Below are 11,127 nucleotides of genomic sequence, written 5' to 3' on the forward strand. Positions count from 1 at the left end.
GTGATAATATTTTGAATGTGCATTTCAGTTGACCTGTCAACTTAGCGCATTATAAGCTGATATGCAAATTAGTTGGTTGATACTAGATTTGGAAAAATGACTGGATTATAAAATAAGGGTTGAGATTAGTTTCTTATTTCTAGTGTGTGGAGGAAGGTTTTATCATGGCACACATCTGTTTACATGAGAGGAAACTCCTTATGTGATATGACATTTAGCAATTTGCAAATGTGCAGCACATCAGAAGGATGACTCTGAAATTACAAAGGGAAACAATTTTGCTGACAAAGCTGCAAAAGCAGCAGCCATAGCAACCACAGTCTTATTAACAACTCATGAAAACCACACCATTCCACTATCTGTACTGCAGGACGAACAAAAAGCAGCACCACCAAAAGAACCAAAACAATGGCTGAAACACGGAGCAGTACTGGACACTGATGACATAATGAAAATAGCAGGAAAACCCATTCTTCCCGAATCATTGCACAAAACAGCCGCTCTAGTGAGCCATGGTTTGAGCAATGTCTCAACAGGAGGGATGATCTGAGGGATGGTCTTTATAATAAACCGACAATTCTACACTATAAATTTTGAAACTTCAGCAAAAGAATACGTGAGAACATGTATGACCTGCCAAAAACACAATACCCAAGGTAACTTAACGGTGTGTTCACACCGAACGCGATAGACGCACATTTGCACCTCAATGCGTGTCCAAGAAAAATCCATCGCGCCTCAAAATTGCATATTTTGACACGCGTGAACCGGAAATGTGGGAGGGATGTGGGAGGAAGTTGTGCCAGACCAGTATCTTTGCTAGATGGCAGCTGTCGAGCTAGCATTTGAAGAGAGAGTCTACGTTCTCTATTTACTGTGGAGAGCAGAGCAGCGGCGTTAAGGACGTCCTCGCCGTACCTGGGTCCATCAGGTCCTCCAGACACGTGAGCAGTTTGGTGAGTTTCACCACTTGCTCCAGGAGCTGCGCCTGGATGATTTTAGCGATATCACCGTCTTTCACTCGTACAGTTTGAGGACCTGCTGTCCTGCATCGGTCCTAGAATTGCCCGCCTAGACACCAACTACAGGCGCTCAATCCCACCTGCAGAGCGCCTGTCCATCTGGTTAGTAAAAGTGTTTACTACGGTAGTCCTTTATTGATAAGACCAAAAAGAGGACATTTTCCTACACCACCCATTTCATACAATTCACATGGACTTCATTGAATTGAATGAGTGTGATGGCTCAAAATACGCTCTAGTAATTATAGATGTTTTCTCAAAATGGTCAGAAATCTACCCAGTGAAAAAAGCAGACGCAATCTCAGTTGCAAACATATGGTATTCCTACTCTGATAAGATCAGATAATGGAACCCATTTTGTAAATGATGTGATCAGCAAAGTATCTGAAGCACTAGGTTTTAGTTTAAAACACCATTGTGCCTACCACCCACAGAGTGCAGGATTAGTGGAAAGAACAAATGGCACTATAAAACAAAGGCTCAGGAAAACAATGGAAGAAACTGGCAGACCATGGCCAGAATGTGTAGGCCTAGTCAAAATGTGGATGAGAATAACACAAGGAAATAACAAACTGTCCCCATTTGAAATTATACATGGGCGACCTTTTCCACTACCAGTTACTAGCGAGCCACTAGATAAATCAGTCTGTGAAACCACTCTGGCAGATTGGATGACTCAATTGTTGACAAACAGAGATGTTGTTTTGAACAATAAACTGCCGCAAGATTCTTCTTCTATTTCCTGCAGGTTGAAGCCAGGTGACTGGATCCTTGTCCGAGTACTCCAAGGAAAAATTGGAGCTCGCCACGGTGGGAGGGTCCATACCAAGTGCTTCTGACCACTCCAACTGCCTGCAAAATAGCGGAAAGACCTTCCTGGATACACCAAAGCCACCGCAAGAAAGTTGAGGTCCCAGAGGATTCCACTTCCTTCACAGAAATCAACTAGTAAGGGAAAGTTTCACCCTCGCTTGGTTGCTTCAGTGTTGAGGGTAAAGTGCTGATTGAGCATTGCTCGCACTTCCACCTCCAGCCATTGACCAACTCTAGGGTAACCAAGTAGTAGAGTGTGTAGTACGCAGCCATGGGAAGGTGGACCCTCTTGGTTACCTTGACTACGACGCTCACCCTTACAGGCCCCCAGCTGATGCCGACAACAGCTGAACCACGAGGCAGACTGAAAAGATGGACGCACGACAACTCCCACCTAAGAGACATGACACAAGACCACATCCACCCTTGGATGAATAATGCCTGGTACGACAGGACCAGGGCAGAATCGGAAAATGCAGACTGTTATGTCTGTTCTTATATGCCCAGCACGTCGACACACCCTACACTATATGGAGGGTTACAAGAAAATCACCATTGAAGACATTGGACTTGATAACGAGCATGTGATCAACTTTTCTGGATCAACTTCAATGTGACAACCTGGAATACAGCCATCCATTTCCCAGTGTTCTTGGACCAAACTCCAGGGAAGAACCACTCCATGTGCTATAAACAAAACAAAGGTAACAGGCCACTTGGAAACATCACTAACTGCAACCGGGCCGCTGGAGGAGGAGAAGGTGCCCCTGTGAACACGACTGGACCATCTAATGGCACATACTGAGTGCAAGGCATCACCTGGCAATGTGGACAACGGGCATGTTTCATACTGCCCCCAGGCTGGACAGGAACATGTGCTCCCACATTCCTGTCAAACCACACTTTTAGGATGACCGCAGTAAACACCACTTCTACAGTACGCCGGAAAAGAAGATCAACACTCCCTGAAATTCAACCACATGACCCAATATGGGGGAGCGACGTACCCGAGGAATTCAAATTATGGACTACCGGACAGAAAGTACTCCATTCATTGTTCCCCTGGGTGGGAACCGGAAAAAACATGCTGAGGATTGAAACTCTGGACTACAGTTTTGGACTTTTCTTGAACGCTTCGTGCAAGATTAATAAACAGCAGAATCAGGAAATCAATGCATTACGAATTGCAGTGATTCAACATCGAGTAGCTCTGGACATGATACTAGCAGAAAAAGGGGGACTTTGCGTCCTCTTCAACAACACCTGCTGCACTTACATACCAGACAATGTACACTCATCAAACATGACTGACGCCCTGAACGCCTTGAGACAGATCCAGCAGGCCCAAAATCAGGATTATGTAAGTAATGCAAGTGACTGGTTTTCTTGGCTTTACACTGGCTCCTGCTACAGGTGCTAAAAAGACTACTCATTGGAGTTGGAACATTTTCACTTTTATTTTGTGTTTTTGTAACATGTATCCTGCCATGTCTAAAACTCATGATTAACCGCATAATTGTATCCACTGTTGCTGCATACACAGCCGTGACAAATGATGATGATGATGACCCTGACCTGTTAGAACATGAAGACTTTGTGTGATTAATGATGATGTGACAGAAAATGTACGACAAGATATTACATACTGATATCTCACTTAAAAGTTATACGTGACAACGGGAGGGAATGTCAATGGAAAATTGTACTTAGTAGTCAGTATAAGCTTTTAATGATATAAGTGTACATGTGATAGAATACTGCATGATGACCTTTTTATTACTTAGAACTGATTGGTCTTTATAAAACCTGTTCATATATTTTTATCTGAATCTTCCCACAGTGATAGTAAGAAGCTGAACAAGCAGTTCTGAGCTCTTACCAGGAAAAAGGGCTGCTTCCCACATTCCAACACACACACACAATCACATACGCACATGCTCACGTATCAACATTCCACTGAACAAATGTATTCATTATTGTATTACTTTTCTTGTGTATAAATAAAGACAAGTGCAAGAACAGAGCGCACATCACAGGGCCCCCACTCTGGTGTGAGCGCTCTGTGACTGGCCTTGCAAGTAGAAACTGCAGCATGTGTCTTTCTACTCTCTGACTCTCAGCTGAAGAAGTGTCTTTTAGAATGAATCTCTTGACAGGACTAAAAAAATAAAACTTAATGTTTACTTTAATTACAATTGATTAACAAAGATAAGCGTGAAAAAAGAAGCATTTCTCTTTTTGACAATATCTGGGATACTTGAGAAATAGGTCTTGGAATAATACATTCAGGAAAAAATGGAAAACTTTAAACTTTGACTTAGAGTCTGAACTCTAAAGGTAAAGTCTGCAGAGACTTTGTTCCAACGGCACAGCTGCAACCAAAACTGACTTTGAACTTTGACACAGGCTGGAGAGGACACAGCTGTGTTTGGGTCATTCATTGTCAGTTGAGCTGAGTGAGAAGTGGATCGGAAAACATCCGGACAGGAAATGCAGCTGTGGAAAATCTGAGACACCAGCCCAGTCCAGACTGTCTGTACTGATCGCGCTGCTAAGAGAGAAAGCTCTTGCATCCAGGCTGGTTACCACGTTTGACCGGGAGAGGGCAGCAAAGAAGCTTCATAGTCTTTGTAGGGAAGAGGTGTGTTACCGTGTCCCGTACAGTGGGGGCGATAGAGGGCTATTTTTTCCACACAGGAAGAAGAAGAAGAAGAAGAAGAAGGGTCCCACTTTGAAATGTTGTTGTGTCATGTGTTGAAGAAGTGAATTTGTCACTTAAAGAGTTTTCTGAAGCTCTCTAATAAAAAAGGAATCAATCAACCGTTAGATTTACCGCAAACCTTCGTGTTTACGCTGAAGTTTAAAGCGGGCTCGTGCTGTTTGTGGATGGCTGTAGTTAGCTTACTTTAGCTAACAGTGATGTCCTCGTCGTGGACAGAGCGCCAGGGAGAGGTGGGAGACCTGGGACACCTGAGTAAAGAAGAACTACAGGAACTGCTACTCCGACAAGAAGGGATCCTCAGTAACAAGTAAGTTTAACCCTTAGGTTGTATGAGAGAAGCGTGACACTTATGCGCACGGCCATCCCGTTAGCTTTGATCCGGTTTGGTAAAGTGACTTCTATGTGTTCAGGAATATGCCCTAAAACTAAGACAGATGATCTACTGACGACGTGTTTATATAAGTCCACTTTGGCTCAGGTGAAAATATGAAATGCTTTTTGTAAAAAACGATGCACGGGCGACACTACTCTGCTGTAACATGGGGTAAAAAAAACAAACACTCGCGGCCACTTTAGGTACACCTGTTTCGATTTCTGCTGCAACAGACGGTGCGATCAGACATTGGCTTAAACATGAAAGTATGGATGCATGCTGCTTTGTATGAACAGTTCAGGGAGCTAGTTGTGGTAACAATAATGATGATGATGTCAGGGACATTTTCTTGACACGCTTTAGGCACCCTAGCACCGGTTGAGCATGATTTAAACTCTGAAGCCTACCAGGGTATTGTCAGTGACCATTTCCATACTTTTGACCCATCTTCCTGTTTTCCAGCAAGTTTGTTATAGTTAACTAAAACTAGATGTAAAAAACCAAAACATTTTATTTAACTAAAATAAAAATAAAAAGTAGACCATTTGAAAACGATAAACTACCATTATTATTAATACCATCAGAAACACAGAAATCCTCTTTCTGTTTAACTAATATGGGAACACCTTTACAGATGTAGTTAACCTATAACAGCAACTGCTGAGGATACTTAGACATTTACACTGCCAGATTTAGTCACTGAGGCCAAATGGCACTAATAGGAGTGTTCAGTTTTACGGGTGATTTACAAATGTGGGGCTGTTTTCTGAACACGGGTGCAGTCATTTCAGAATAAGGTGCAAATTTTTTTATTTTTTTATTTTTTTTCAAACCTCAAATATGTAGTTAGTAGTAAAACACATGTTGCTGGCATTGGTCGATCAGTTTATATGCTTTATTTAAATGTTCTCCTCCCTATATTTCACACCTTGATAAAGAAACTCTTTTTTTTTTTTTAAATACTTTTTTTTAATGCCAAAACCCACTTGTGCTGGTGCAACATGCTGGTAAATCTGGCCTTAGGTTTTCATCACTGCATCAGATGCGTCATACTGCCTCCATTTGTATCTTTCTGCCAATTTACTCAAAAAATTATATATAATTTGTTGGAGTGCATCAGTAGTTTTCTGTGTTACACTTGCACCACATAATATTTCCAGACAAGTTTTCCTGGATTTTGTTCACATAATGTAACATAATATGTTTAAAAAAAAAAAAAATTCTTATCAAAAATGTGATTGTATGGGAAGTAGGACCATGAAGTAGATCAGTATCAGCTTTGGCTGCCATTATCAACAATTAAGAGGAAAACATGGCATGAAAGACTTTTATTTGGGGTCAGGGAGGGGTTACAGACATGTATGTGTCTGACATTTATTGTTGCTCTCGTTGTGTATTGAAATATTGCTTGAAGTATACTTTTTACAATGATGTGTTTGTGTTGTTTGCAGGAAGTTATTGCAGACGCTACCTGACAAAGGGAAAAAGATAAAAGACTTTGCAGATAAAGTGCGTCTTGCCATTGATGACCACAGTGAGGAGGAGAGGAGACGAAGCCTAGTGTCTGTTGCGAGGACAGAGTTACAGTCCAAGTACCAGCAGGCTTTTGCTCACCGGCGTGCTGCCTCCATCACACCAGCAGCCTCGCATCAAAACAGGCAACATGACGCTGCTGCAGGTGATGCTGCACAGGAGAGCGAGACCTCACCTGCCTCAGCTCAAGTGCAAGAAAACCACACTTTGGACGAGCAACGAGAGCCGTTTGTCTCCGGAGCGACTGCTGTGGAAACCATGGAAACGGTGGCTCGTGGGGCCTCTCTGAACTCTGATGAAACAAAAGAGGGTGACCTTGTGGAGGCCCTGGAAAGGGTCACGCTGTCTGGAACTACTACTGGTGGCAGCAGCGTATCCAAAGAGCCATTAAACAGCAGTGCAAGAGACAATTACTTTCTCAGAAAGCAACCACCAAAGAAGCCTCACTATATAACTGTCCTGGAAAAAACAGAGAAGTCTGCAGCTCCCAGGAAGCAAAAATTTAAACCAAATCAGTGAGTGGACTTTATTTACTGTTTTCTGAACATTTCCAACAAAAATGCTCCAATAATCCAGATTTTATACAGTAAGACATTTGACATAGTTTGCCATTCTGCCTTTTTGTCCTCTGTGTATGTTAACTGAGTATAAATAATATGCACCTTAATGTGTTTCCAGGCTGCCTCATAGAAGTGACATCTCTCCATCAGGATCCTCGTCACCCAGTCAGTCCTCTGAAGGCTCATCGCCGCTGTCTGTGCAAGCCAGGAGGGAGCGGGACAGAAAACACCTGGATGACATCACTGCTGCCAGACTCCCCCCTCTCCATCACAATCCAGCCCAGCTCCTATCTCTGGAGGAGTCAGCTGCACTGCTGAAGAAGCAAACCAAGAAGCAGCTGGTTAGTGAGGCCGAGTGCCCTTCTAAGGAGGCTAAACAGGCTGGGTGGAAACAGCCAGTGCCTCCCTAGATCACTTAGCAATATGGTTCAACCAAAGCTGTTCTGAATGTCTCCTTTTATACAAGAAATACATTTTTAATAGACATAAATTTTATTTAATATTTGGTAAAAGAAAATTAAGTAATTATCTGAACAACAATCATGTTTATCCTCTTGTCCTTTGTGCCATAAATTCAATCAGCATCTTACACTTTGATTCTCACTATTTTTAAAAAGTCAGGACTTTTATTGACAGCTGATACAATGGTGGGTTAGCATCGTCACCTCACAGCAAGAAGGCTGGTTTGTGGAGATTGCATGTTCTTGTGTCGTGCGTGGGTTCTGTCCAAGTACTCTGGCTTCCTGCCTCAGTCCAAAGACATGCTGGTGATTCCAAACTGAGTAGCTACTGCAGAAAAGAAAACTTTAGTGCAATAAGTATTTATAAAGGGATGAAGTCTCAGAGAGCTCGTTGATGCTGTTAATAGCGAACACTTAGGATGCTTTAATTTAATTAAGAATTAAACCTTTTAACAGTTATTATTAGAGAAAGCTGAACGAGAGTATAATAATAATAATGGATTGGATTTATATAGCGCTTTTCAAGGCACCCAAAGCGCTTTACAATACCACTATTCATTCACTCTCACATTCACTCACTAGTGGAGGCAAGCTACAGTTGTAGCCACAGCTGCCCTGGGGCAGACTGACAGAAGCGAGGCTGCCATATCGTGCCATCGGCCCCTCTGGCCAACACCAGTAGGCGGTAGGGTAAGGTGTCTTGCCCAAGGACACAACGACCAGGACAGAGAGCCCAGGGATTGAACCAGCGACCTTCCGGTTACAGATGCGCTTCCCAACCCCCTGAGCCACGGTCGCCCCTATAGAAGAGTATTACATAAGACAAACATAGGCGCTCCTCTATGCTTGAAACTTGAATTCATATAAAACATATTTGTTCTTCCACATTGTCCTAAAGCGTCATTAATGGAAATGCCATCTCTCATCTTCTGTTAAAATATTATCACAATCAGTTCATTGATTTCTTTGTTTCTTCTGATGGAAATCTTCAGGTAAAGGCTGCCCTGCTTGAGACGCTTTCTTGTCTCTAGAGGGCAGCATTCAAGCAGCATCGGGACCGTGTACGTCACACAGTGTGCTGTTGTCAACTTATGGAGGCGGTTGAGCTCATTATCAGTCCTACTTTTGTTGAGAGTTTAATAGCAGTGGCTGTGCTGCTTTATAATAATGTGCTTGTCTTCTGTTTACCAGCCTATTCATGTCAGCTTTTTCTCTGTCTGGTGTTTAATTTCAGGAGTTGCAGGCCAAGCTGGCAGCCCAGAAACTGTCTGAAGGATTGAAGATCTCTATGGGGAGCTACACTCCTGACGGTGGCCCCATGGCTACCTACAGAGAGGTTCACGATGAAGGAGCACAGCTCTCCTCAGAGGAAGACTGATCCTGGAGGGCCAGCTGGGGAAACCAGTGTGACCTTGGCCCTGAGGGAAAGAGGCTTTGGACCTTGTGATCAGGACCCATCAGACAGGATTTTCACTCCAAGGGCAACAATTCTTCAGAGAGGAAAAGGGTCTTTTGCATGGTGTGAAGGAATAGTTGGTATCCCAGACTCAGCTCAGGAAATTGAATGACAGGTTGAGAAACTAGCTTACTTAATTGTCATTCAGTCTGTAGTGGGTTCAGTTGTTTCAGCGTCCTGCAGGAATAACAACACCTTCCGCTGACTACGACGCTTAAGTGCTAAATTTGAAACATGTGTCATGTGGGAAAGTGTTTCTTGTCAGCATGCTTAGACTGATGACATCATGGCTTTCAGATCCTGGGAGTGCTGAGGTTTCTGTTTTTAGTATTTTTAATAATTCAATTCACTTAAAGCTCATCAGTGGTGACTGTTTACAGCTTTGTGGAGAAGCAGACGTGAGCCTGCAAATAGTTATGTCAAACTTCAATGTTACAGAATGTGTAACATGAACAAATAAATCATGTGATTTCCTAAATGCCTGTTTGTTGTTGTTTTTTTAAAAATAACATTCAGCGTTTTCATGGCATCAGTTTTCTAGAAAAAATTATATTTAAGAGATAAACTTTATTTAATTAACCTGACCTGAGTAGTCTCTTCAGTATAAAATTTTAAAAGTCAGGTCAGTGAAATAAAATACAGGTACTGATGGAGTAAATTGTATGTTGCTTGTATTGTATACATGGTGTAATTGCTGTCTCAGCTTCATTGGCTGTAGTGTGATCAGTGTGATACACCTTTTCATCTACTTAATGTAAATGTAAGTCCATGCATTTAAATTTGTGGACATAGTCAAGATGATCCGAGTATTGGGGTGAAGAAGAAATGTGACTTAAAGTGACTTTGAATGTTGCAGACAGGCTGGTCTGAGTATCTCAGAAATTGCTGATCTGATGGGATTTTACTACACACGAGACTGCTTTGAGCTGGTAAGAAGGCAACAGTACCTCAAATAACCCCTTGTTACAACCACGGTGTGCAGAAGAGCATCTCTGAACGCAAGGCATATGGAACCGTGAAGCAGATGAGTTACAGAAGCAGAAGACCACAGCAGGTGCCACTCCTGTCAGCTAAGAACACAAACCTGAGGTTCCAGTTCACACAGTTACACCAAAACAGGGCAATAGAAGACTGGAAAAACTGCAGCATTCAGATCGCATGGTCAGAATTGGTGTAAACTTGAAAGCATGACTGTATCTTGCCTTGTATCATTGACTCAGGCTGGTGGTGGTTTTGCTGTGGGGACTATTTTGTGACACTTTAGGCCCTAAAGTACCAACTGAACATCATTTAAACACCACAACCTAGCTGAGTATCGTTGCTGATCATTTCCATCCCCTTTATGGTCACTTCCGACCTCCACAGCCACCAGATCTTAATCCAGTAGAGCACTTTTGGATGTCGTGGACCGAGAGATTTTCGTCATGGATGTCCAGCTGAAGAATCTGCAACTGCGTGCTCAACTTTGTGATGCTTGTTGAATCTGTGCCATGAAGAGTTATAACAATTCTGAAAGTGAAAAGGGGTCCAGGCTGCTACTAACAAGGTGTACCTAACAAAGTGTCCAGCGAATATATATTCATTCTGATAACGAGAACAGAAAAAGCATTAATGTGGTAATGTTCAGAATGATGTTCATGATGTTACGAGAGTTAATGTCTGGGGACTAAATGTCATATTACTCTTTGCTCAAATGTTAAGTGTAAAACTCCACCACAAAATTGTGATCAAGAACCGCAAAGAGATCATTCAGGGTTAGCTCATGCTTATTTTAGCAAGAAAGCGCCAAACCACACTCTGCACGTATTACAACAGCGAGCCTGCCTGCCACACTGGCCTGTTTGTTTCACAACAAACCACTTTGCTTTCAAAACTACCACAGTGGATCTCCACCATTCCCAGAATTCCAAGAATCTCGAATATGTGATGCAGCACAGAGGAAACTGGGTTTTTTTTGTGAATTTGGACATTTATTTGCTTTTCTTGACACCACTTTTTTTCATTATTATTATTTTTTTTTATTTTGTTTGGAAAAAAAGTTGTGTATAGTGTGTATTTTCCATAATCTTGATAATTGTGAGATGAAGGGTGTTTTCTTGACATTTTTATCTCCACTTCCATATGAAATACAACCTTCTACTCGGATTAGGTTTCACTATTTTCCGAGTGTTAAAAAAAAAAGATCCT

The 11,127-nt window shown here is 42.2% G+C and overlaps 1 protein-coding gene across 1 annotated transcript; it reads left to right on the forward strand.

Moving 5' to 3' along the window:
• Nucleotides 1–4,314: 4,314 nt before the first annotated feature.
• Nucleotides 4,315–9,418, forward strand: polr2m (RNA polymerase II subunit M). The gene is made up of 4 exons (XM_082527163.1): nucleotides 4,315–4,864; nucleotides 6,382–6,978; nucleotides 7,142–7,364; nucleotides 8,719–9,418. Exons 1-4 carry the CDS (start codon nucleotides 4,755–4,757, stop codon nucleotides 8,860–8,862), a joined length of 1,074 nt encoding a protein of 357 aa, XP_082383289.1. The 5' UTR covers nucleotides 4,315–4,754; the 3' UTR covers nucleotides 8,863–9,418.
• Nucleotides 9,419–11,127: the final 1,709 nt, after the last annotated feature.

The sequence above is a fragment of the Aulonocara stuartgranti genome (assembly GCF_965226115.1).
Source record: "Aulonocara stuartgranti genome assembly, chromosome: 1".
NCBI lineage: Eukaryota > Metazoa > Chordata > Actinopteri > Cichliformes > Cichlidae > Aulonocara > Aulonocara stuartgranti.